General features: G+C 45.1%; 2 protein-coding genes across 2 annotated transcripts in view; both read left to right on the top strand.

Annotated features, from left to right (window-relative positions):
• The first annotated feature begins 6,766 nt into the window (after positions 1–6,766).
• Positions 6,767–7,087, top strand: LOC117903266 (eukaryotic translation initiation factor eIF1-like). Its single transcript, XM_034815168.1, has one exon. It carries the CDS (start codon positions 6,767–6,769, stop codon positions 7,082–7,084), a length of 318 nt encoding a protein of 105 aa, XP_034671059.1. The 3' UTR covers positions 7,085–7,087.
• A 5,926-nt stretch (positions 7,088–13,013) lies between these two features.
• LOC117903265 overlaps positions 13,014–27,934 on the top strand; it is a 110,970-nt gene continuing 96,049 nt past the window's right edge. Inside the window, exons 1-2 of the mRNA XM_034815167.1 lie at positions 13,014–13,035; positions 14,252–14,287. Of these exons, the coding sequence (XP_034671058.1) occupies positions 13,014–13,035; positions 14,252–14,287 (58 nt within the window). The remainder of the gene's footprint in view (positions 13,036–14,251; positions 14,288–27,934) is intronic.

Genomic DNA, 27,934 nt, shown 5'->3' with positions numbered 1-27,934 from the left:
GAGAGAATGAAAAAAAAACGCAGAAGAAGGTCACGGATTTGGTTTGGTCTTTGGTCAAGTTGATTTTGGGCCGCGGCGATGGTGGCCACTTCATGGAATTCATAACGCAAATATGCTAAAAATGTTCAAACAAAAAGTTCCGAAATTCGTTTTGTACATAAAGCAAAGCAAAGACCTCGCCTGGCCAAAGGAGGAAAAAAATGTTAAAGCGGCTAATAAAATTGTGCTCATTAAAGGAAAGCCAACTTGCCCCTTGGCCAAAACGTAATAAAGGTTAAAGCACAGAGCGGAGCGCACGAAAAGAGGGAGAAACCAGGGGCGGGGAGAGAGAGCACCATCCTCCTCCTCCAGCCACGGATTGGTAGCCGTCGGCGGTGGGTACCACACACAGCACAGAGAAAAGGAAAAGCAAGCGTGAGAGGATGCATGGGTCGGGGGGGATGGATGGATGGATGGATGGAAAAAAAGAGGGAAAATCAAAGACAAGTGGAGACCGCAGCCGGGCCACAGAAGAAGAATCAAGAGTTCAAAAGTGGATACAATGTGACCGAGTGCCAGAGTGCGAGTGCGAGTGCCAGAGCAGAGTGTGTGCACTGCCCTGAAAGGCGAATGTGGATGAGGAGGAGCCACTGGTGAATGTCCTTGCCATGGTTGTGGCAGTGGCTACTGCTGCTCCTGCTGCTCCTGCTGCTGCTGCACACATGCTGCCATGAATACGAATTGCATTTTCCGTGGACGACTAGGCCTCCTGCAAGTTACATCCACCAGCAGAACAGAACAGAACAGAACAGAAAGTCAAGTTGAAAGACGAGGCCCCTGGTCTGAGTCTGGTTCCCCTTTTGAGGGTCAACTGTTGGTCAACATCCACCCACAGACCCACTCTAGTGTGGGTTGGGGTTTCAGAACAAGATTATTTAACCAGCGGCAACATCCACAGTGAGTCACACAGAAGGAGAGAGAAGAAGAGAGAGCGAGGGAGTCAGAGGCAGAGCCAAAGCCAGGGACAGTGGCAGGGCAAACAAGTGCGAGAAAAAGCCAAAGAAAATGTTAATGGTTAGACTTCCGTCTCTTTCCAGCTGTCTCTCTATCTCTCTCTTACTTACTTTCGCTGCATGTTTACTGCTGGAGGCAAAGTTTTAATAAAGACAAGGACAAGAGCGTTCAACAATTTAGGCGCAAAACACAGCAACAGAACAAACATTTTACAGTCTGAAAATACAAAACCCGGGAAGATTGGGGAAATGATTCGGAAAGTCGAGGTTTTAAATACCCTTTAAATGTGAATTATTTAAATGAAAGATGCAAATAGATTTCTACATTCTTACCTCGCTTTTATTTTGTATCAATAAGATTCTTAATGTTATTTTTTTCTTTATAATTTCTTTGCAATAGTTTTGCACATTTTTGGATTACTTCGAATAAATTCTCATAGTTTTACATTATATTTTCTGATATTGTTACGATCTGCTTCGGCTTATCGAATGCCTTCAATAAAAGGAAGGCGCTGCCTAAAGATATGTAAATGTATGTACCACAATAAAAGCAAAACAAACTGACAGCAGATAGACCGAAACACACACAAATATATGTAAATATGTGTGCAGAATTTTGGAGTGGAAAGTGCAAGTCGAAACGCGCGCGGAGAAGGGCTAACAACAAAAAAAGTCAAGTGAAAACCAGAACCAAGGACCATGAAAGTAACGAATCTTCTGTCTAATGAGACCATCCAAGCGAATCTCTGTGTGCGGTACCCCCAAACCCCAAACCCCTCACCAGCCACCCACACACGACCCATAGGCGAGGAGAGAGGGAGAGATATGTAAATACATATGAGTGGGAGGGTGGGGGTTGTGGTGGTTTTCAAATGAATTCACTCACAAAATTCTCAGAACCAACAAAGCCAACAATGCATCTTCTTTTCCATTTCCCATTTCCCATTCAATTATCTCATAATTGAGGTGGTCCTCCATCCCCTGGCATGCCTCTAGCACACACGAACACAAACACACACACACACACACACACACGCACACAAGAAAGGAAATTCTGTTTAATTTAATAATAAAAAAACAAACAAGCAAAAATTGTAGCCCAAAAGTGGGAGGTGAGCCCTTTTTGATGTACTTAAAGGACAGAATTTTGCAGATTACAGATAAAAGGCTTAAAAAGAGTTGATTTCGGCTAATTATCGCAGGGCGTGACAAGAAAGAATCGCAGATTTAATCATCATTTACACACTGGAAGCTCATACTTGAGGAAAAGAAGCGTGAGACATAAAGGTTACAACTTTTATAAAGCATAAATAGAATGCAAATCAAATGATTCCAGAAATGATTAGCATTCAGAAAGATACACACAAATTTACATAAAAGCTATACATAAATACATATTTATGTATCTTACTAAATACACATGATAATTAGAAACATTCGATGCTCTTTTGGGGGAAACTACCTGCAAGAAATTAAAGAAAGATAATTCAGAGATCGAGCTGGCTGTCTTCTGTTTATGGTGCAATTTTCGTACTGTTAACCGAAAAGTACTTTAAAGAAATATAAGAAAATAATGTGCATACCATTCCATACACAAAACGAGCCCCAATTTAATCCAATTCACGATTCACTTTGATTCGAATGTGTGCGAGCATCAGTCGCTAATGATAATGAATGTGTTCAGTGTGCCATGTAGGAGTTTTGTCATTCGCTTGTTGTTTGCTTTGTGGCAGAAGATTAGCCGCCTTTCAAATTATTCAAATCGATTCCTTGTTGTGGTCAAACCCCACCAAACAATGGGCGGATGGGCAATTGGAGGCGTGGCTGTGTGGGTGACAAATTTAGTTGAAACATTTATGAGCGGCAGCGGAGCAGAGCAAAGAGCGTGATGTCGAGAGGCTGAGAGAGAGAGAGAGTGCGGGGGGATATGGTAATGCATCAACTCTCATTTATAAATCATACAAATCGCACACACACACACACACATACATACACACATATGTACATACATATATCAAATGCCTGTCGAAGGGATAGATAGACATATAGATAGATACTCCTGTGAAAAGGAAGTAGGCACCACGCGCGAATGAATTTTCTGCTGGCGTATGAAATTTTTACGCAAACAAACACATGGATAGGCACACAGAGACGTGACTGTATAGGTGGATGGGTTTATCTGCTGGTGTGTGTGTGTCTGCGTCTGTGTTTGCGGCGGGATTGTGTCTACGTCAGCAACTGACCAGCAGCCAAGGAAAACTAGAGGCAGCGCAAAGAGAAACAGAGGGAGAACTCAGAGGCCTCAAAGTCAAAGTCAAAGGCAAACAGTACAAAGAAAAAGAAGCTGTCCTCCGCAGGACCTAAGACAGTACCTAATTGCTATGAGACTCGCGTCTTTGCTCCGCTAGCAGGCCATGGCCGAAAAGATGGATACGGAGAGATGGTGGCACTAAAAGAAAGATGTTGAAGCGACAGCGAAAAGGTTTTGAATAAAACGAACGAAATTAAAACGGAAATTAAGCGCAAAATGAGCAACAGCCGAAGAAAAAGAGGAAACAGAAGCAGGAGCAGCAGAAGCAGGAGGAGCAGCCAGCAGTCCCCTTCATGAAGTTGTCCCAAAACCAAAACCAAAACCAATTCAACGACCAGGCGGTGGTCCAAGATGCGGGAGCGAGTTTCCAAGTCGAAGTTGGTGGAGTTCCTCCATGGAACTGGTTGGTGGACTACGTTTTCTGCCTGGGATCCAAGCGCTGCTCGGTGTTGCTTGAACAAAGCCTCACCCTTTTCAAATGGTCCTGCCATCTTCAATTGAAAAATTGTATAGAAAAAAGCTGGCTGTCATAACCATAAGTTCAAGAACTAAACAGCGCCTAAGCGCCCATCAAGGTCGGAGCCACAGACGACAGGTGTCTGTCTAAGAAAACTAAACTTCCACTTAGAAATTGTTGAACCTCTCGCTGAAAGGGTACAATACAAAGCAAGAGTGCGAGCAGGCAACTGAAGGAAAAGAGCGAGAAAGACATAAGAGGGAGATGGAGAGGGAGAGGGAGAGAGGGGAAGAGCGAGGGAGTGAAAGAAAATTAAAATGCCACGACAAAAAGGTGCAAAAGTAGGAGTCGAGAAACGGAACCGCAGAACTGTCTGCGGGCAGCTCTAAGGAAGGAAAGTTTTGCCCCCTGCAACCACCTACCGCTGCTGCTTGCTGAGGGGGCGGAGGGGAACATCGTGAAAGTTTCGTGGAAAAGGTGGAAAAGCAGAGGCGACAGCGAGTCGCGCTTCGCAACTAATTCAAGAGCGTGTTAAAGACGAAAGCTCATTAATATGCGAGAGACGAAACTGCCGCCGCAAGGAGCGTGTGGGTCATGGGGCATGAGGCAGGTTAAGCAGTGACAAAGTAGGCAAAGAAAAAGAGCCAACAAACACACACAAAAAAGGGACACACAAGGGTTATGCGGTGGGCAACGGAAAAAAAGGTGCCAAAGCAGACGGTAATGCGTGCGGAAAAAAGTCCATCCAGAATGTAGAATAATGCAGAAAATTAAAAACAAATTTGAAATCCAGTGTCCCCCCCGCAGTACAAGCTCCTTGAACAAGTCCGAGTCCTTTTGCGCGTCCTTCTGCCTTGTGTCCTGTTCTGCTCTCATGAGCCGCATGTCCGCAAATGAGGCTAATAAGCGGAATGGCTTGTGGTCGTGGCACCCAGGGACTGCACTCCCGACCCCGACCCCGACCCCGACCACGGCCCTCCGGGGTGCCACTTTCTAGATGAAGATGAGAATGAACTTTTATGCAATTTGGGGGCTAATTCGCTAAGGACTGAAGGAGCAGAAGGAGCAGCCGGAAGGAAGACCCACTGCTGACAAAGTGCAAACGTTTAAATTACTTTAAGGAGGGAATTTGTAGTGCATGTAGGTTGAGGCTCAGGAATGGTTACCCTGTAGATTCCCTCATCGATTGTCTCTTCCGCTAAATATAATATTTTACTCTTGAATGCCTTTACTTTTGTACTCTTGGAACTGCCATGGAAATCTTTTCTATCGACTGCAATTATGTCATTCCACTCTCTAAAAGAGCGTCCAGTGGAGCGTCTTCCAGTATGTCTCAGACCACCATTCTGTAAATCATTTTCTGGACATTCCCCTACCAGATTTCACCACCATAAAAATATATTTTCTTTTGCTGTGGCTTCAAGGAAAATGCAAGTTTCATTCTTGCATTCTCTGCTGCCTCGAAAATCCTTTTGGGGCTTTCGATTTTCGATTGAATAACTTATGATTGCAATTGAAAGCTAATTAGTGCTAGCTCTTGGGGCAAGCGGCCTTTGATTAACTATTCAAAATGCTGTGCGACCTCTGACCTTTACTTTTGTATTGAGATTTTCTGTCGGTTGTCAGCGTTTTCTGTGGCGACTGATATGATTGCCTTCTTCTTTTCGCAAACTAATCAGAAAATGTTGTAGGGGCCATTGTTGTAGGCTGTTCGTTGTTGTCATTTACCATAAAGACGCACATAGAGAGAGAGAGGGGGAGGGAGATGGAGATGGAGATATACCCACACATTGACATTGATTTTTGTATGCATATGTAATTTAGTTTTTGTTATGTTTTCGTCTCTTGGATTCTTGGATTCGATTCTCGTTTTCATTTCTTTTCAATTCAATTCCATTTGGGGTTCCATTCAGCTGCTGGCTGTCGCCGCTTTCTGCCCCTTTCTGTCTTTTGTCCGCTCTCTGGGAAAATATTGACTGACATTGATTATACACACTCAGTCCGTGCCCCGTGCCCCATGCCCCTAGCTGCCAACTGCTACTGCCACTGGCTAGCCGGCCCCTGCAGACAGACGCATGGACATGAGGCTTATGGCCCCAAGATGATGATGATGCCTGGCATAGACAGACAGACAGATAGACACACACACACAGTTTCTTCTTTCTTTTCTATTATGCTGTGTTATGGCATTTGGCTCCTCCTTTGCTGCGTGTCCTGCTGTCCGGTTAACTTTAACAGTCAAGGACTTTGTTGTCGAAATGTTGATTTTTGTTGATTTGGCTTAGTGGCTGCCACTCACATCACATCACATCACATGGCCCATGGGGCAGGACACAGGCAGAGCAGCATACACAGGACTGAAAGGACATGCACAAGGCATCGATTACTCCTAGCCGCAGCAGCAGGTCCTATGTCTACCCGAAAATGTTCTAAAAGCAACTAAACTGCTGATGAAATGGATTGTCATGTGCGTTTCAATTTCCGCCAATGACATTCCTCCACACACACACAGAGAGAGGCTTTCCTTTGGCTCTGCGAAAAGTTTGCACAAAGTTTTCCTTTCCCCATGCTTTCTGTGTGTGTCTCTGGCAGCAGCAGCAGCAGCAGCAGCAGCAGCAGCGGCGGCGGCGGCGGCCATTAAGTGCCATTTCCATGGCCGCTAGAGCAGAGTGCGTCTGTGTCTGTGTCTGTGTGCGTATGGGGGGTGTGTACCCCTAACGGGGGTGGGCGTGGCCCGAGGCGCACTCTAATGAAAAGGATAATCAACGGCTGGTGGTCTGCTCTGTCTTTCGATGATGATTGAATACTACTGAGAGCTGACTGATGCTGCTGATTGATGAATATGAGAACTACTGATTGGCACAGAGACAAGGAATCTGCCAGGAAGGCCATGCGAGGCATGTCAGTGCTTGGCCCCCATCAGACATTCACTGCATCGACTTCCCACAGCGCAAACTATCAACAACAACGAACAAGTAAAGAAAACATTGAATTCGACTAGACAAAATGTCGACTATTCAGAATTTAAATACCACTCAAGAGCAATCTGGGGACAACGACACTCAAGAGGAGGGTCTGGTGCACATTCGCCTGCAGCAGCGTAGCAGCCGAAGGATGATCACCATCGTGCAGGGCCTGTCCGAGATCTTTGACCTCAAGAAGATTGTGCGCGCATGCCGGAAGGAGTTCTTGTGCGACGGCACCGTCACCGATGAACCGCAGCAGGGGCAGCTCATAAAGCTGAAGGGGGATCAGCGCGAGAACATTTGCCAGTGGCTGATCGACACGGAGATCTGCAAGCCCGAGCAGCTGAAGCTGCACTGAAGATGGGACCCGCCTTTACACTCTGCTCTCTTCCACGATTGTTCCCGGTTTTATCACTCTTCACATTAGTTTACTCTCTGGAAAGAAGTTTACTCTCTCTCTCACAACGAAGTCAGAAACAATTTTGTAGGGAGGGAGGGAGAACAATTAAAATTAAATGTTAAAATGCGAATAAAATCAAATAAAAAGTGTAGAAAAAATATACAAAAATCAAAGGAAAAAGACAAACCAAAGAATGTAGAAATAGGAAGACGAGTGGCAAAATTTTTAAAGCCACAAGCATTTGGGGGCATTAAATTTGGCATTTAAATTATTACAACACTCCGCATAAAAAATAATCCATATCTCTCTCTCCACATAGATCTCTTTTCTCTTTCACAACGTTTCTCTGGGTCTGTTCGTCTCCCATTACAAGTCCTGTTTCCATCTGCATTTAAAGCAGGAGGAGCAGGAATAGAGAACGCGACCAAAAACTTTTCGTGTACTTTTGCACTTGAAATGACCGTGGTGGTGGTGGGGGAGGGGAGGCACACGATGATGATGATGATGATGATGATGGGAATGGCTACAAGGACCACAAGGACGACCATTAGACAGTGTTACAGTGGGATGTTTAACTGTTTTGTTTATGAAAATTACACGCATTCGGGAGACGTCACTCGGTTCGCATCCCTTGCTGCTTTCTGCTTCTCGAGATGACCTCAACTTTAACTTCAACTTTGACTCCAAGAGGAGGGCACCAACCATGCCCACTGCCACTGCCACTCCCACTCGGAACTCCCACTGCCACTCGGAACTCCCATTCGAAGGCCCATTCGGGGCATCGCATCGACTTCTGCAGCGACTTCGACGACTTCCGGATGTGTGCGGATCGGGGATGGGCAATGGAAATGGGAATAGCGGTGCTCCACTTGACTAACGGCAGTTTCAGTTTCAAAAAAAAAAAAAACGAAGAAGTAGGTGGAAAAAGCAGTAGCAGGAGGGGGAGGGGGAGGGGGAGGAGCAGCAGGAACAAGAAAGCAGCAGAAGAAACCAGACAAAGAGTATCAAAAAAAAGCAAAAGAAAGCAAAAGGAATCGCGGGTGCACTCCCTCCTCTTGCTGGATTCATTTTCCATTCGGCAACTTTTGCCACACACACATCCGCGCCATGCCCCCCCTCCCGCCCTTCCTGTGTGGGTGGGTGTGTGGCTGTGTGTGTTTGTGTGTGTTTTCACTGTTAGAAAAGCGCGCAAAAGTAAAGTTTTTGCTTTGCAAACAACAACCAATAAAACTTTAAGCAATCTTCCACAGCTTCGTAGTCGGAGTGGCAGTGGCAGTGGCGTCGGCATAAAGAGGGGGGCACAACTTTTGGCGGTGGGAGGGGAGGAGCGCGTAAATGCCTTGCATACGCTACGCTATGGCTTTTTCCTTGGAGCGGCAGCGGTTTCCTTTTGCTCCATTTTTGCTTTCATTTCCAGTTTCCTTTTCGTTTTTCCTTTTTTTTTTCTTTAATTTTTTATTTTTTAATTTATTTTCACTGCAGTTTCAATTCTTTTTCCGTTGTCTCTCGCTCCTTTGCCCTCCTTCCTCTTCAGGTATGAGCCCACATGTGAGTGGGAATGATGCAAGAAGCCGTTTGGTGGGCGAACAAGTTGTAGTAGCGGCATTTTCCAGTTTCCTGCTTCCCCGTCCAACGTTTTGTGGGGGTGGTGGGTTATTATGAGTTCCTCAAACAGATGTTTGCAGAGAGACAGCGTCTTAGCCCTCTGCTAGAGTTCCTTCACACAAAATGATGATCAAACTTAACATGAATCAGCATTCAATTCTCCATTCCATTGCCTTCAAGTTTCTCTTGCAGGAAGATGCAAAAAACACACAAAAATCAGGCTTAAGGGTATCCAAATGAGCTTCTAGGGTATCAATGTCGTCGCTTCTCCCACGCAAAACTTCTTTCATGTCTCTCTGTTTTCTTTCTTTCTCTGTACTTTTTTTTTGGGGTTCGTTCTGTGGCCATAGGCAGTCAGTGGACGCATCGCCATCGGCTCTGGCAATCTGCATGCCAAGAGGCGCCTGTTACCACACCATACCCCCCGTGGCGCCCGTCCACCCACCATCCGCTGCTGCAATTCGATAAGAGCAACAACAACACTTTGAATTTATTTTTTAAATTTTTGTAACAACTTTTGGCAGAATGTTTGCCCAATGTTTTCCATATAAGTGTGCGGGTGAGTGCATATGGCTGTGGGTTAGTGTGTGTGTGGGCGATATGCCTGTGCCTCTGTGTGTGTGTGCTTGTCTGTGTGTACTGCAGTTTGGGTTTGTAGCAGCCTGGCACTGCTTTCAACCTTTCAAAGGAGTGGACTACCAAAGAGCACTTACCAGTGGCCGCACACACGCAGAACACACACACTCTCACCAGTCGGAGGAGCAGATGGAACGTAACCCAACGTAACATCAAAGAAAAGCAGTGCCAGACAGTGCGCCCCATAAGCATAAGGATAGAACAAACGAGCTCCAGATTGAATTTGAGTTCCCTTCTCAAGATATCCTTCAGCAGCTTCTCATCGATGATTGTTGTAATTTATTGGCAAAGCTTAAAAGATTTAAGTCATTTAATTTATCTATTAATTATTATATTTATCCATACGAAGCTCTACAGTTTCGAAGCACACTGTTTTGGTCTCCCAAAATTAGCTAATCGGACAACCTGGTTTTGTTTTCTGTGTCGGTTTTTGGTGACCAGGAATGGGGACATTTTTGGTCGGTGGCTTCAGTTCTTTGGGAAATACAATACAATACGTAAATGCATGGAAAAATACAATCCGGGCTTATCCCCCTGTCTTTCGATCGGTTAAACCACAACCACACCATCTTTATGCATAGACACAAATTTTCTAATTCATGTTATGGCCTTGCCTTAGGACTCTGTTGACCCACTGCTGACCCTTTCATAGATACTCCTTCGCAGCCAGTGCACTGCCTACACAAATGTATCTGCAAAAAGGCATTATCCCAGAGCTCAATTCAAATATATGAAAATACTCGTGTATTTGTAAGATCCAAATACGAAATGGATAGACATATTTTTGTGAGGGGGATAAAGTTTTGGTCTTTGGTTGGCTCTTTTCTACGGCTTTGGCTTGTTTAGTTTTATTTGAATTCCATTTTTTTATTTTTATTTTTATTGGCCAGGCCGACAACGACTACAACGACAGCGACTGAGAAGAGAAGTTTCTGTTCAAGCGGCACTTGAACAACGCGCCAACACAAACACCGTCACACGAACACAGGACACACACACAAGCACACACAAGCACACACATATGCAGTTGTCATAAAGGAAAAGTTGTATTACATTTATGACACTTTTTGAATATATATTTTTGCACATTTCTTTTTTCGTACCCCTTGGCGTTCGATGGCTGCTTGGGGTAAGCTGTGTAGTTTGGCGTGGTGGCATTTGTTCATTGGAAAATATTTCAGTGTTGCTCTGACCCGGAAGCTGCATTGTATGACAAGTTGATACCTAAAGCAATTAAATCTACAGAATTAGCAACAAAACTTTGGATCAAGCAGTTGTGTCCATTCCAGCCGAAGATCTGCAAGTACGAATCTTCGGCATAACAAGTCTTGATCCCTCGGCATGTTTGCCCCCTGACACTTGATATTGGAATTGTAACAGTTCCAGCGAATGATTATCCCTCACTTCATCCATGGGTATCACATAGTCTCTTCAGTTACTTTGATCAATTTCGGATGTGCGAGTGTTTGCATATTTTTGTGTGCGCCTCCTGTGTCCGCATCCCTGTCCCTGGCCCTGCCCCTGTCCCCCTTCCTGGCCCACACAGCACGTTCGCTGTTTTATTTAACTCCCCATTACGTTTTTACAACCCTTTTCGTTTACTTTTTCGCTCTACGCCCCCCCTGGCAGCCATGGCGCTTCCTTGCTTTGCGTTTTCCCCGCGTGTTGACACAGCGGCAAAGGCAAACAAAGCAGAAGGCAAACAACGCGATAAACTTGGCCCAAAACGAGGCCATTGGGCGGACACCATGGCGGACGAGGGGGGGGGGCAGGGGATCATAGGCAGCCTTGAGTGGGCCCGGAAAGGCGGCAAAGCATTTTAGTTGGCGACATTCCATCAAAAATGGGCAAATGAGTCAATCTCCCGTCGGCGAATGTCGTTTGGAGCCACGCACTTAATCAAAGTGTATGTATATTGCCTCCCCCCTGCCACTGCACCTCGCCCAGGGGAAGGGGTTATGGAAAAATAAAAATCACAGCAAAACATGCGGACAATTCTCAGGCCGTCGCAGAACAAATAAACCCCAATGGCACATATGGTTTTTCCGTTCAACTCGTTTTTCCGTTTAGCAAATACAAAATAAATAAATTAAATACACAAAAGAATAAACAGAAGGGTGACAGAGAAACATCGGAACATCCCTGAAGATAAATCCAAACACTTCAATTTGTACCTCAAAGATGGCTCCATTTATGGTTTAATCTGCGTAAGTGAATGTCCCCTCTGGAGAGGGTAAGCGATTGCAACCCATCCGTGAATGTTTCACTAAATGGTTTGAAAAACACAGCACATGGTTTGATTATTATTTAATTGACGGAGTGATTAACATTGAAACAGATTTAATCCGAATGTTAATTGCTTCGTTAATTGATCGACTCTACGGCGAACAAAAAAACTAATTCCGAAAATGCAGTGGGAATTATTTGCCATATGTGGACTTGGATGTGCATTTACTTGATGCTTGCACTGAAGGGGAATTGGAAAGGAGATTGTTCAACTGCAAATGGGGCTAATAGTTTGAAAATGTATTCCTTCAGTTCCATCAGAAGGCAACAGCCTCATAGTCGGTAGGCAATTTATTGCTTATTGCTTATTGGTTCATCTTAAGCAGCTTCACTCTGAGAGAGGCTTAAGTCGAAGATGCATTCAATGGCAAACGAGTGGCATGGCTGCTTATTAAAATCATTATTGAGGTTCCATCTGAGTCTCTCTCTCTATGCTTCTGAAAATATCTCGACGGAAATCGAGTATGAAAATCGGATGAGAATTCTTAAATTAAATTCTGACACACAGATGGGGACATGATAACATGAGTGTGTATGCGTGTGTGTGTGTGTCTGTCTGTGGGTGATAACGATGCCACATCCACCGCCCAGACCAAGCCACGGCGGGCGCCTCCTTCTTGGCTGCTGTTGGCGCCTCCATTCATTCGTTTTGTGGCGCTGATGGTTCCCCGTACATTCGCGCAATTTATTTAACTTGATTTGCTGCAATTTATTTCAAGTGTTGTCGTTTATTTAAACACTTCACACACACACACACACACCGTAGAGGGCGTAAAAGAGAATGAGAGAGAGAGAGAGAGAGAGAAGTGACGGCACGTGGAAAATGCACCGCAAGAAAAATACACTTGAAAAGGCAGCTGGCAGCATAATTGTGTGCCACTTACGGTAACCAGCAAACGGACCCAAGTTGCAGCACACACACATGCACACACACACGTGCATTCGTGCACACACACACAGACACATGGCTGTGTGCAATTAACCCTTTGATGCAATAATAAATTGTATGTCATGACGGTTTCACCCGCTCCCACGTTTTCCCTCTCGGTTTACTCTTTCACTCTTTGCGCTTCACTCTCCCCCGCACCATCCCTCTACTCTCTCCTGCTTTATCTGCCTCCTTCCCTCTCCTCTCCTCTCCTCTTCCTTCTCCTGCTCCTCCTCCACCATTCGCTTTAACAGTTTGTCTACCATTCATAAAATTATTCAAGCAAATTTTATTTGCACAAATATATACGCGACTTGTTTGCCTTCGGCTTTGTGACCCACACAACTGCGAACATACCATCCGCCCAGCACACCACACCACACCACACCACAGCCACAGTCCCCGTCCCCACCTCCGTCTCGCACTTGCGTCATGGGGCGAAGGACGGAGGGAAGTAGTTACAGGCCACCCTCAAGCCCCCAGACACATGTCTCGCTGAATATCTTGCGATCTAGTCGACTGGCAAAGTCCAGACGATGCGATGTGTTGCGATGCGGCACAGTGGATGGAATAGATGCAAAAAGGCTGGCATTTCATAATGCAGACACACATCGATAAATGTGAAAAGAAAATAAATCATTTACATTCATCGATATGATTAGGGATTGATGTGAGAAGTGTGGGATTATTCCAGTGAATTACGGCGACATATACCATAGATCTTAAAGTAGGTTTGGAGATTCCAACACCGATCCAGTCAATGTCTAATCTTTCGATTATTTCGTTTACTTATTTATATCCCATTGATTTCCCTCTATGGCACCTCCACCTCCGATGGAATTATACATATACCTAACTTATCAGGCTGTAGCTCTTGCACTTATTACTAATTTCCTCACTAAAATGCCATTCATTGTCCATTGCCCGATATCATTCCGCACCATTTCGATTGCCAATGTTTTGCATTGTCTGTTCCTTCTTCGTTTCCCTCTATCTCTAGCTCTATTTGCTTTTTGCTTTGCTCCCAGAAATGGGCGTAGTCACTTGGGGGCGTGGCAGTGGCAGTGGCCGGTGGGCCGGGCCGGGGCCGGGGCCGGGGCTTAGTGTCTGGTTCGATGCTTGCCGGGCGAAACACTTTCAAGTGTTCATCATTTTCCGCTGCTAATGGCGCTCATTTATTTTATTGACAGCCGTTTCCGTACATTTTCCTCACTTTTTTTGGCCCTCTCTTTCGCTCTTCTTCTGCTTCCTTTGGCTATCTCTCGTTTTTTGTGGCATCCAAATGGTTGCCGGAGCAAAGGACTTTTTCCATGGCGTAAAGTGTGCAAATTAGTTGATTTTTATGAGTGAAGGAATGCCTCGTTTGATCAGCGACCGACCGACCGACCGACCGACCGACCGAGCTCCAGCGACACCTGAAATGAATGCGAAAGCGAATGGCAGAGAGACGAATGCGCTGATGCGAATACATACCGTACCGTGCCATGGCATGCCATGAAAATACTACCGATGCGATGCCGTCCAATAAATACGAAGCAATTTGCATGCGGTGGTTGCTTACTGGGCCATAATTAATTTTCCTTAATTTCTTTCCCTTTTTATTTTGCAGACTCGAAGGCGGGACCGGGCTGCCCCGGTGACTGAGTAATTGATAATATTGAATGCTGCAGGACGAACAGCCGCCGCCTGTACACTGAAATCCATTAGTGAGTATAAATTAATCCTTGTATAAATCATTAACAACAACAACAAAAGCCGGCAGTGGGGGGGCAAAAGAAATGAGAACTGAAATCTGGGGCATGAGGCGAGCAATGCACTGGGCACTGCACAGCAAAGGGATCTCCCTGCATCTCTGTATCTGTTGTATCTGCATGAGCACTGGGACTCGTATCTGGGTGTGTTTATTCAGGGATCCTGCGCCACATAACCGGCACATCCTGTTTGTATGCGTAAGTTTTAATTGAAGGCTTTTACATTTGGCTTTGCGGTGATAATAATTAATAATTGAAGGCGTTATCGTTGCCACTCTGTTGAAATACCGTGTTGCTCCTACTGCCACTCTGCCACACTGCCACTGTGTTTGTCTTTGTCCCACTCCCACGGCTACACTCTCACACACTCGACTCTCAAGCACGCACTCGGAGGGGGCGGGGCCAACAAAGTTTTGCGGCCTAACCACAAAAGCTCCTACTTCTACTCCTACTCGTACTCCCACCCCCAACAATGTTTTCATCTCGCTTACGACTTAACCGCAAGCAAAATTGAATGGTATCCACCCCCCGCTATCTTTCACACGCTCGTCTCACGGTTTTTATTGGGGATTTTCCTCATCTTCGAGCAGGAGTACGGGCACGGGTACGGGTACCCTTTCTATGGGCATTTACATATTCAAAGATAAATGGAACGGCAGCAAAGAGGGAAAACAATTGCCTTAAATGAGGATATTTCGTTGATTATAAATAATGCCACGATAGGACTGCATTACAAATAGAAATTCCATAGTGGAATAGTGGCAAATATTTCAACCCTAATTTGGGGAATTTCCCTTCAAAGATTTCCTCATTTTTCACCCACTAAAATCTATCTTCCAAACTGCTTGACGCCTTCCATCCCATAGCCAATGGAGCAATGTGTGTTTTCAAAGTGTATGCCAGTGCGAATCCCAAAAGTTAACAAGTTTTTGCCCCCTTTGTTTGGTTCAGGATTTTCCTTTGTGTCTCTCCGATTCTCTGATTCTTGGATTCTGCGGCTTTCGGTTTTGTAATATTATAATTTACGACTTTTTGACAAATTATCGGCATAAAGGAACATAAATAATATGTATTTGGAAAACGTCGACAATAAGCGTAAATTTCAATAAATTAATCATTTCGAGACAGCCACAAATTGTTGAGGGGGCGTGGGCCCAGGGGCTTATAGGGATGTGGCACGGCTCGGGGCAAGCAACAGGCGGCCGCACGCAAACAGACCAAAAGGGGGTGGAGAGCTGTGTTAAAGCGATTCAATTACGGAACCGAAGGCGAAATTTCATCAATTCATAATGCAGTGATGGACACCCGGTACCCGGTACCGCTCCCCAAATTGATGCCTGCCACAAATCCTTATCAATTTCCATTCCATTTGACATTAGGGAAATATTCAGAGGCGCGTTCTGCTGCTAATTATGTGCCATTTTATTATGCTGCGATTTTTATGGGGTTCTAATGGCCATGTCCTGCGAGCTGATGGAGGATGGGTGCATTTACTGGTGCAGTCTCCAACTAATCTTTGACCGCATCCAACGATGCCAGAAATGCGAGCATCAAAACAGTTTTCCTCCTCGTTTTTCGCAGTCTTTTTCGACTCGTTTTTGTTGGCAACCGAAAAGTGCAACCAAATTGAAAGCAAAGCCAAGTCATCAGGCGAAATGTAATTGCTGCCAGAGGAAGGACACGAAGTGGGACGAGCGCTAGGATGTGTTAGGTAAACCTCATTTCTGGGGCTGTGTTTTCAAACAAAAACTGTGCCATATATTATGTCAGAGGCGTCAGATAAGCGCCTCCCAGACGATGGGGCACGGAAGATTCGCTGGCGAATTTAAATCTGTTGCAAAATTGGTTTCCTTCTATGTGGAAAAGCGATTACAACTTGATGAGCCAGCAGCCAGTCATGTGCCATGTGGCAGCCACACACAAATAAGCCAAATGGTGTCGCCCGACTGGGCTATACCCATTACACTTGATATCTTCACTCTCCTAACGAAAACTTCCATCTATTATCTCTTATTTGATTGCATTCATGGCACTCGTTTTCGGTCTTTAAGAATATTTCACTCATGGCAATCCATTAGTTGCAATTAAATCGTTTCTTCTTAACTTATAACACTCATTTGATGCGTATTCCCCATTTCATTTCATTTTATCAGCTTCACAATTTCGTACACTTCGTTCAATCATTTTCCTTTCTGCAGAAGCGGCAGCAACAGCAGACGCCACTCGTTGTTCAAATATTCATTGCACTCGAAGGAGTGTGGCCGTGTCCTGTGCTGTGCTCCGCACTTGAAAAGTATTCAATGTTTGGCATGCCATGCCCCTTCTCTTACCCTTCATCCACAGTCTCGTGTTCTCTAAAGATCTCTTTCTCAGTCTCAGACTCAGTTTCTCTCTTTGCCTCTTTTGATACCGTTTTCAGGGAGTTTTTTTATTCTGATTCTGTAACGATTTGTGTAATGCAGCGACGGACGCACTATGGAGGGTAGAGTTAAAAGACTTTGAAAAGAAGATAACCCAAAAATGAACAGAAAATGGGTATAAAAATGCAAGGAAAATACCATTACAGTTTTGTTTAAAATTCCCGATCACTGCATAAAGTCATTCTTGGAGTGTTCCTTCCAGTTACTCTGTAGCGTAGCTTGTGGGACCATGGATGAGTGGGTTCGCCTAGCAATCAGTTCATGAATTGAAAGCCCATTCCACAAGTGTTGTTCAGAATCTAATGAAAATACTGGATATGATGTGATTACAGGGTATCCTTATGTTCGCGTTCCTTTTCCTTTCTTTGGCTTTTGTTTGGCGAACGTTTTTGCCAATGTTTTGCTTTTTGTTTTCGGCTTCATTACATTGAAGTTTTGTTTTTTATTTTGTTTTGTTTTCGGCATTCCATTTCCTTCAGTTGGTTTTTATTGTCTGTGTCTCTCTGACTCTGTTCGTGTCTCAGTCTCAGTCTCCCGTTTCCCCCCTGCCTTTGTGTTTGTTCTTTTTGCTTGTTTGTGGAAATTAAGCTTTGAAAAATGACTAGCTTGCTGGCTCGCAGATACACTGGGACTGGGGCTGGGACATACACAGATGCAGTGTTGCACACATAAGTATTTGGAAAATTACTTTCATTTGTGTGTGCGCTTCGTTTGGCTCGTTACTGTCGAAGGAGTTGCTCTGCTCCTGCCGCTCTTTGCTCTCTTCTGTGTCCTGTGTCGTGTGTCCTGTCGCCTGTCTCCAGCTTCCTGTCTTGTTTTTGTGGCTTTCAGAGAAAGCATTTTCATTTATATTTAGTTCTTTCGCCCGCTGCCAGCCACTTCCTTGGGGCCATTATCAAGAACCCTCCTCCTGCCGCTCTCGCTGTGTGTTGCATTTGTAAATTACAAAAATGAAATTAAGTTCACACTTTGTCATGTGGGGACATTTACGGTTTTTAATTGTTTGTGCGGACTGTACTGTACCGTACTCTACAGTACTGTGTGGCGGAATGTTGCCTACTTTTTCGGGCTGCCTGCTCCTTAAATGAGTAATGAACGCTGCTTGCTCGTGTCCTTGCTTGTGCTTGTGCTTGTGCTCGTGTGCCCATCATCTCTCTCGTCCTGTCTAGCGTTTTGTTATGTACATTAATAATTTCGTTAAATATTTGCCCTCTTCCCCTACATACTTGCATATGTGTGTGTGTTTGTGTGTGTGTGTGCTTTTCTAATTATAAATTATTCTTGGTATTATCTGAAGAAGAAAGCAAGGATACCGACATCCCTTTCAACTTGAAACTCTTTTGCACTGGTACTGCACACACGCATCCCTTGTGTCCTGGGTGTCCTTTAAAGCACAATGGCTGGCATGCAAATTATCTGATTACCGTCTGGCCATCGCATTTTCTCTCTCTCTCTCGCTCTCTGCTCGGGTCTGCTCTGCTCTGCTTAGCTTATAATTTATGGCGAGTCCGAGTAGTAGTTATATAAAATGGATTATGGTGCGGTGTTCCCTCTCTAATAAGTTCCATGGTGATTTTTTGTTTGTATAGTTGAACGGGAATCCAATGGGAGAGAGAGAATAGTTCTAGCAGGAATCTTGATTCACTTCAATCCAATTTCTTTGCTGCCATGAACCCTTATTGAATGATTCAATCCAATCATTGCTCAAATTCACTTTGGTCGTATTCAAATAATTGCTCAAATCTTGGGATTTCATTCGAATGCAAACTTGAAGCGCTTCCTGGCTGCAGCACACACTTTAGCTGATCCTGGGGATCTGGCGGAGTAATTCATTCAAAACAAAAGGATAACAACAAATGCTGAAACAGAACAGCCATTGCCAGCCAGTGCTAGTGGCACAAGAGTTTGCTACAAATTACCAAAGCACTCGACTTCCGCTCAACTAAACGCATCCCCAAGTCGCAAAGTTGCATTCATATGCAACCCCATGCCATGCCCTACTTGCCCTCGACTTGCTTCAGAGCAGGATTACGCATATGCGCCGCGTGGATGCTGATGCTGATGTTGATGCTGCCACTGGCACTTGTGGCATCTTTGGTGTGGCACAAATGAAGTTAGGGCGCGCTGCTTGGCTTGGCGTTCCAGGAACAGGAAGTGCATGAAACATTCATTAGGGCCTGCCCCCGCCCTTACTGCTGTAGATGCTGCAGCTGCTGCAGCTGCTGCTCCTACTGCCTTCTTTTTCGATACTTTTTGCCACAAGTTGCATTTAAATGCGTTGGACTGACTGACTGATGATGATGAAAAACCCTTCTTCCACATGGAAATCTCTTGAGAAAGAGAGAGAGAAAGAGTTTTCCCCCAGCCAGCAAGCCACAGGGGGGCGTATGAGCAATATTCAAAGTTACGAAAACTTTGGCCATGAGCGCACTCACTTAATGCCAGAAGAGCGGAAAGGAAACTTGTGGGCTATCTGTGGCAATAAAAGCGAACCGAACTGCTTGCAACAGAACGAAGAACTGCTTGCAACTTTCTTATCAAAAGTTCAAATAATGAAACGAACTTGCAATGTCAGCCAAAATAATTAGAGACTCTCCACTGACTCTCCCACTCGCTCTCCCGCTCTCTCGACTATCTCTTGACCATTTGGTCAGCGCGACATGATGACTGTGTCAGCAGCAGTGGCTGCCCAGTGGGGGTTTTATAGGTAAGAATGGGGTCCCTGCTCTGGACATAAGCAAAACTTTTGGAACGGGCGACAAACGGCAGCGAATGGAGAAACATGGAAACTTGGGGGACAACTAGAAAACAGAAATGAAATTGTTGCTTTTTTTATTTGGAGGGGAGGGGAGGGATAGGATCATCAACTTGCCACACACTCCACTCGCATACAAAGTACAAAGTTTGTGCTCCCCTACAACTCCCCTGATGTCCGTGCGGTTTCCTCTGTGGCACATTCACAGCGTGGTGGCGGTGTCAGGGGGGGTTGCAAGCATTACAGCGACGAGTGTGGCAACAACAGCGAGTCGAAGTAATTTCATTGTTGTTCCAAAATTGTTCCTCCTTCTTTTGCCACTTTTGTCGTGCACTTATTTATTATTTGGCTAATTCGCGCATTGCCAAAGTGGCAGCATCTACGACGGGAAACCCCTGCTCAAGCTTCAGCAAAAAAAAAACAGAAGAAAAGTAATGAAAGTGCAAGGGAAAAGTTTTCCCTGGTAGCCAAGTGGCGCTCTGCGCTCCTGCTGCTCCTGACTGCCTTTTTGCGTTGTCGTTGTCCAATTCTATTTCACATTTGCACAAAACTTTAAACAATGCCCACAGAACCGATAGACAGGGACAGGGATGGCAATGCAGAGACAGAGGGGCGAGAGAGAGAGAGAGAGAGAGATAGAGAGGCAGAGGTAGAACTTTGGCAGCGCCTAAGAAAAGTTTTTCAGCTTCGTTTTGCCACAAAACTCTAAAGAAACAGTGCTCCCGTCCCTGCCGCTTGCAACTTGCAACTAATTTGTCCTAGCCCGCTCTTCCTCTCCGTTTCTTAAGATCCATCTTAACCCCTTTTTAGAGAGCCGCCTCTGTCAGGCGAGGCTTTTGTTTACAGCTGATTGTATTTAGCTTTTGTTTTCGGCCATTCGGCAAAAGTTCTGTCACATCGTTCGTTACGGCTCTGTTCTGTGACTGTGTGGCCTAATGAATTGAAAGTTAAGCCCCAGACCGAAAGCGTAACCCCAACCGGAAACCCCATTCCCCCCAGCTCCTTACCCTCTGTATTCTCTAAGGTCGGCTAATGTAGCTGAAAATTTCGATTGACTTGAATTTTCAACAGATTTTTCCTCAAGGCCTTAAAGCACTTAACAACGACAGGGCACAGAGCAACGGGGATGCAAATATGATTGTAATTACAGAAAGGAGAAATATCTTAAGCCATCATAAGCCCAGAAATACGAGCACGAGTAAGAACAAGCAGCAGAACGAATAAACGAAGAAATATTTAATGAAATTGTATTTATAAATTAGATCGAGTTCTGTGCATTTGTTAGCTTTCATTTCCGTCGAGAAGATCGTCTCAAGGAACAAAGTATCCAAAGAACAATCCACCAAATTGAATTGCAATCTCAAATGTAACAATCCCATTGAACATTGAGGTGGATCCAGATACATATCTTTGCCTGCGGAAAATAGCTTGGTAGTAATTGAAGTAAGCAATAGCCTGACGACTCCCCTCCGCCACCAACGACAGCAGTTACCCCAAGAAGGGATTTCATTCGTTTTCGTTGTGCCTTTCAACAGCATTCATTACGGTGTTAAGCTCTGCCATACAATAAATTTGACAATTTGTAGGGACTCTCTTAACACCCCACACCGCTCCACTTCTATGGGTAGCAATCGAGTCGTTTCCACGCCACTCGCTTCTCCCCACATCGCAGTCCTGTGGTTGGACTCCTGTTGAAGTCGTAAGCAAATGCATGAATCAGTGCAGAAGCCGGAGCAGGAGCAGGAGCAGGAGCAGCAGGACTCAACGGAGCGTGTGGAGCGTATGCCACTGTACTGCTCAGTTGTTCCACTTGTTCCCCTGTTCCTGCTCGTTGTTCCATGCTTAACATAAATTGAAACAGTGGCCAGGCAACAATCTCCATCTCCACAAATATCCGAGCATTCCCAGCCACATTCTCCCTTCTCCAATGCCCCATCATCGTCGGCATCGATGAGGAAAGCTCATCGATAACTGGATTTGCAGCAAACAAATCGGTGTATTCCACCCCATCCAAACGGCATCCACAGAATCCCCCACAGTGGCTTCGCATCCGCCTCCCAGCCAGCTCGTTCCATTCCATCTAACTTATGACACTGGCGCGTGTGTTTTTCGGCAACTTCATTATCGATTGCTGATCCCTGGGATTAGATGCGAACAGGAAGACAATGGGCGGCGGCATTCCCAACACCCACCATCCACCACCCACCATCCAGCACCCATCTTCGTCCATTCTCAGCTCCCTTCCTGCCCTACATCCGTTGCGGCGCACAAATTTGTCCACAAATTAACACAAAGCGTGTGGAGAGCGGCAGAACGGACAGACGGACCCCTGCCTATCGCCCATCGGCCATCGCCTACTCCCTCCCCCCCCGAATGAGTAGTATGGAGAATGGAGAGCACCTAAATTGTACCAGTTAGCATTTACCAGTCCCGTCCCAACCACTTGCCACTACTCCTACACCACCACCGCCCCAAATAGGCGGCTGACCAGTTTTGGTAGGCACTCGCACATTTGCTGGTAACATTTATCGCCGGATTTCCACTGTCATGCCGAAATGTTCAACAGAACATACACAAACAGACAGGGTGCCCCCAGCTCACACACTGAGAGGAATCTAAGCAGAGAGAGAGCAGAGAGGTTGTTCTTTCTACTTGTGAATTGAGTTTTGATTCATCTCACATCTTTTATTTGTGAAGGGATCGTAATGAAAAACAGCACTTTGTCGAGATAAGGGTAATTTTATTGTATTTTTTTGACATGGTTCAATATGTTAGACAGATTTCTTGTAAGAATTTGTTTCAAGAATAATTCCCATAAATGTTTTTTGATATCTAATATTTTTTTAATTATTCCTGTCTGTGTGACAGCCCAATAATTTTCAAATAATATTATTTCTTACGTTTATTTTTGTTAGTGCACAAATTTTCTCAGTGCACATACAGTGGGCAGCGATGGGTTTTCGGAAGGGCGGCAGGCAGCAGGCGGCCGGCGGCAGGCGGTGAGCATCGCTTGTTTTGCGGCCCATCGTTTTGTCTCGTATGTTGAATAGAAATAAATTTGCGACTTAAGTCCTTGCGCGCATTAATTCGGCCTAATGTCGTGTAGTCGCATCCGCTCTACCCCACACACCCGCACAGCACCGCACAGTCGACAGTCCCCTCCTTCGTACCATGAGTTGCTTACACTGTTTTCGGACTAACATTTTATTTATGACCGAAACACACACAAACCCACACATGTGACAGTGTGGCAGTGTGGCAGTGAGAGGGTCCTTTGTCCGTTCGTGTGACCGCAGTCAGTGGCAAAAGCTAAAAGGCGAGGGTGAGCAGGGGGGTGGAGTCCGAGGTAACAAATCTCTGGCCCCAATACCAATGCATGGTCCAGTCCTCCGGTCAACAAAGCCGATTTATGGATTGCATGTGTATGTGTATCTCCCTCTGTGTGTGTGTGTGGGTGTGGGTGCTGCTTGGGGGGCGGCATACATATGCGAAATGTGTGACGTGCGTGCGTTGGGGCTATTAAATTATTTGTAAACAATTTTTGATATCTGATTTTATGCACACACACAAACACCCACAGCACACACACATGAAACAGCCGGCCTCTTGCTGACATAACTGTGAGGCGCTCTACTCCGAAAAAGAAACGAAGCCCCAACTCAAAATGCGAATTATATATGAATACGAACATAGACACATACACACATATGCATGTATATTCTTTTATGTTAATTCAAAGTCGTTTGCCCCCGAGGACAACAGGCAGGCAAAATCCCAAGGGCATCAAATGGTATGGCACCGAACTCTTTTTGCACTGCAAAACAAATACAAGAGTAGCGAACCGCTGGGAACCTTACGAATGAACGTATCATGGGAGGATCTATGATCATCAATCAATCATTTTTAAATAACATTTTAGTGGAAAATTTATGTTGCGTGATTTTCTGTGTGTTCCAACTGCTGCATATAGTCTCGTTATGCCCCATTGTTAGGGTATCCTCAAATTTCAACGCGTTGGCAGTTTCTGTCTCATTGTTTATTTGGTGGCTTAGCGGCGAATGGACAGGACGCATTCCCTTTGCCGGCCAAATGGCATAAGTAGATAATAGCTCATATTGTGAATGTGGATGGGGATGGGGACCGGGGCCTAATCGGGAATTATAGATGTTTCTATTAACTAAAAGAAAACCTAATTTGCGACGTGAGACTAGAGCTGGTGTTTGCGGTTTGAGTAGAGCCATGATTAAAGTGAAATGTGATGGCAGCGGCAGAAGGATGAGGCTTTTGGGGGATAATTCAAGCGGCAGTCGCTTTTAAATAAAGTTACTTTTGAATTCAATCGCTTGACACTCTTTATGCTTCTTTCTGTTTATGTTTTGTTTGTAAATCCTTTGATCATTGATGCATTTTTCCAATTTCCAATTTCAAACCAAAAACCCAACATCAAATCCCACAAAATCTCCAAAAACTATTCGCTAATTCCGGCCGCACCTTCACCACTAAATTCCACTCGCATTAGCTCTAACCAATAGTTTTGGCCATAGCCTTTAATCCCCGACAAAATGCAGGCAGAAAGAAAAAAAATAAAGGCTCTCTCTCCCTTTCACTCTCTGCCTTTTTTTTTTGCTGTGGGTAAAGCGGGTTTAATCGAATATCGCGCACACGCAGCGTTGCCTGACTGCCTGCCCTCGTGCCTGCCCGCTGGCCACTGGCAGCCGCTAATGCAGCAAAAATTATATTTCTGGCATAAAATCTGCATATTTTATGGCCCGAGTCCTGGAAAAGCTGGCCCAAAATTGCATACGAAATCAAATTTCAAAGAGCCAAATGAGCCTCGCCAAATGGTAGCCGCAACGAAGAATAACCTGCCGCCGTGCAGCGTGTGGCACCAGGAAGACGCAAAGTAAAGTGGTGGATGGTTGGATGGATGGAGAGGCGTCCCAAACAGGCAGACAGGCAAAGGAGCAGACTGGATCCCCAATTCAGGTGTCGGTCGTGTGCGGCGGCATCACGAAATAGCATAATATTGACTAGGAAAAACTATTAAACTGTCAATCGTCGGAGCTACCTGCAGCCAACATATTGCCAGGCTTACGGCTCTGACACTGCCACTGCTTCCACCTGGTTGCACGCACTGCAGATAGTCCTTAGCTAGGAACTGCTTTGCGGCCTGATAAGCCGCTGTTGGAAGGATATTTCACAAATTGTAAGAAGTTCAGGGTTCGATATTTGATGCCTGAAAAATATAAAATACTTAATCATTTAATGATCAATTAAATTGGCATGGCATTTTTCCTACAAATTAATTTCTCAATGCTAAAGTACCATTATCCGCTCTATCCACTCAGTCTCTCCAGACAATGGAATATTCACACATATTATGGATGGTCTAGTGCATATAATGGGAGGGATGTACCAGCCTTGCACAACAGATATCACAGTCGGTTTGGAATCAATAAAAGATTACTTTTGCGTGCTGATTTCAGGTAAGCGCCTGAGGCCACACAGCAAAAAAAAAAAAATGTTAAAAAAAAGCCGGCGCAAACCTCTCAAGGTAACCAGACGCATCCATCCAGCCATCCATTCATCGATTCATATGGCTAACCCGCATCCGCACCCATGTGCACTCACACTTTTCAGCGAAATGTATTCATAAACATTTTGCCAGACGGAACATAAGGGCCGCCCGTAGCCCGTAGCCGTAGCCGGTAGCTGGGTGCCTCACCAAGTCTCGGGAACCAACAAGCGAGTGACAGAAGCACGTGCAACTGTCTCTCTGTCTCTCTGTCTGTCTGTTTGTCAGACAGTGCTTGCCTGTGTGTGCTCTGGCGAGAGCGAGAGAGATGGAGAGGCGTTTTGTCCCTGTTTAGGGATTTCCGCTCGAATGCGAATTTGATATGCGCAATAAAATATTAAAAAAACGAAAAGAACACACACAACACACAGCAGAATACAGTGCGGGGCAAAAAAAGCAAGAGCGCAAATCGACAAAATTGTTTTTAAAGCGCGTAATTCCGCAGACAAGGATTCTGGCAGTCAGTCAGTCAGTCAGTCGGTCGCACATCTGCATGCAAATGCGAGTGTGTGTGTGTGTCTGTGTGTTGTGGTAAAAGCAATATGGAAAACCCGTAACGGGAACACGGAACGCGTTTTCCCCAAACGCTTTTCGCGCATTCCAGACGCGTGGCGTGAATGAAAATGAACTCTTTAAATGTGATTCAGAGACAAAAGTCGCCTGCGAAATCCATGTGTGTGAGTGTAAGACAAATGGAAAGAGGCAAGTGAATCTGAGCAGCCGAGACAGAGAGCGAGAGATAGTTCTAGGAGAAAGGTAATTTATCATAATTATGGAATGCCTTTTTGTGGAAATCATTAAAGAATGCACAGGCCAAGCGGCCAGTTGTTTTTTATGTCAATCTGGAGATATCCCAGAACCAATAATCGATTTACTTTATGGGTTCGAAAACGCTTCTTTTATCTGTTATCTTGAGTTATCTTTGAGTGCCGAAAGAATCTTCTGTTCAAAAGTTGTTAAATATCAAAAAATTAATTCAAATTTCGCGGAATAAATATGAGATTCGATCTACATGCCGATAAAACAGTCGATTAAATGGTAATCAACAGACACGCACACAAGTCCTTGGCCAAGTGGAAATTAATGACTGTGGCTCCAACACACACACACACTTCTAAGAGTGTAGGGGTGTTTGTGTTGGGGTGCTTGGACGGACGCTAACTCGATTGGATCCTTAACCAAATCACTTGAAATTCTCTGGGTCAAAGTTGGCCAAACACCAAGTTTCAGTTCATTTCATTTGGGGCCAAAGTTCTCTCGGACTCTGCAGCTAAAGCTAAAGCTGAGGGTGAAGCCGAGGATGCTTATGATGATGATGATGATGATTTGGTTTGATGGGTATATTTCGTAACGGAAAACCCTTTCATAAGCTGACCGCAGACCCACAATCTCCGGCCAGGAATAATAAAAATGATTTAAATCAAATCAGCAGCAGCAACAACAGCAGCAGCAGCAGCAGAAACAACAGCCAGCGGCAATGGACTGTGAAATGCGGTGGAAAAACTTGCCCCAAAGTGACCAGCAAATGGCAGAGAGAGAGAGAGCGGCAGAGGGAGTGCCAAAGTTTGAGGGCAAATGCAAATCAGTTTTCTGTGGGGCTGGGAGTCCAGGCATAATTGTCATTCAAGTTAGTTTTAAATGCGCCGCCACTTGGCCACACTTTTGTGACGAGTGCAAATTGATATTTGTTGGATGCAGCAGCGTCCCTGCCTCCTTCCATATCGATTTGCAATGGTAGACACCTCCTCGACGCTGCTCCTTTCTTGCTTTCTTGCGACGATGATGATGATGATGTCATTGCAATGCTCGGCTCTCACACAAAAAAGAAAAAAGAGGAAAACTTTGCACAAATTGCGGTGCAAATTTGCAACTTTCGCATAAAGTTTGACTCAAATTACCTAAGCGATGAGGCTGTCGGGGAGTGTGGGTGTGCGACTGCGGGTGCTGCCCCAAGTGCTGCAAAGTGCTGGCAGGAAGTGGGCGGAAAAGTGAAGACGGGGCTCATGGAAAGTGAAAATCGCAAAATTAGTTTACCCAAAAGTTCCACAGATTGTGTGTGTGGCGACAAACAACAGAAGGAAAAGACAGACGCTGGATACACTTATAAAGATCTATGTTTGGAGGCCAGGCATCAAGGGTAAAACTCTCCGAGTGCTGCAAATATTGATATTCTTGAATGAAACTGAATTTACATATAATGCGGGTGCCATATGCCTTCTAGTAATTCGGGAATAAATCATTTGGCATGCCAGAATTCATTCAAATCCCTCGAATGAGTTCCCAGTCCCAGTTTCATTTGAATTCTTCCACTTTTGCACATTGATTCACTCATTCATTCGTTCATTTATTTATTCATGAAACTAAAGCAAAAGCCCTGATGGAGACATGGACTCTGCCACTCATTAGTTTTTATGCCCATAACCTAATTTGGTCTCTAATCCGACACAGGAAAGTACGTTACGCGAGTGTAAGTCTTATTTAAGAGCAGGGCAGTGGCAGAATAATTTTTTGATCTTTACATATACTTTCGCAACGCACTGTACACTGTTCAGACAATTATTGTTTACGGCAGCCTGAGCAAATCGCGGCAAATCAGAGCCGAAAAGCCGAAATGGCACACAGAGACATCATCCCATATGCTAATGCGGGGGGTGGAGCACACCAGCGTAGCAGAGCATATAAAATTATGCCGGCGATAAAGCCCAGAAAAACCTCCAATACGGGGGGGTGTAACCAACCAACCAACCAACGAACCAACCCCTTGGTCGGGGCGGGGAGTGCTTGGGCGCCCACACAAAAACAAAGCCGAAAAAATATTGAGGAGAAAATTCTGTGGCGAGCAGCGCCGCCTT

The sequence above is a fragment of the Drosophila subobscura genome, chromosome A, assembly GCF_008121235.1.
Source record: "Drosophila subobscura isolate 14011-0131.10 chromosome A, UCBerk_Dsub_1.0, whole genome shotgun sequence".
Taxonomy (NCBI): Eukaryota; Metazoa; Arthropoda; class Insecta; order Diptera; family Drosophilidae; genus Drosophila; species Drosophila subobscura.
The sequence above is the reverse complement of the archived record's forward strand: the minus strand, read 5'-3'. Positions and strand labels throughout refer to the sequence as shown.

Excerpts from the sequence above, each read along its gene's own strand:
- LOC117903266 (XM_034815168.1), top strand. The coding sequence starts at position 6,767 with ATGTCGACTATTCAGAATTTAAATACCACTCAAGAGCAATCTGGGGAC.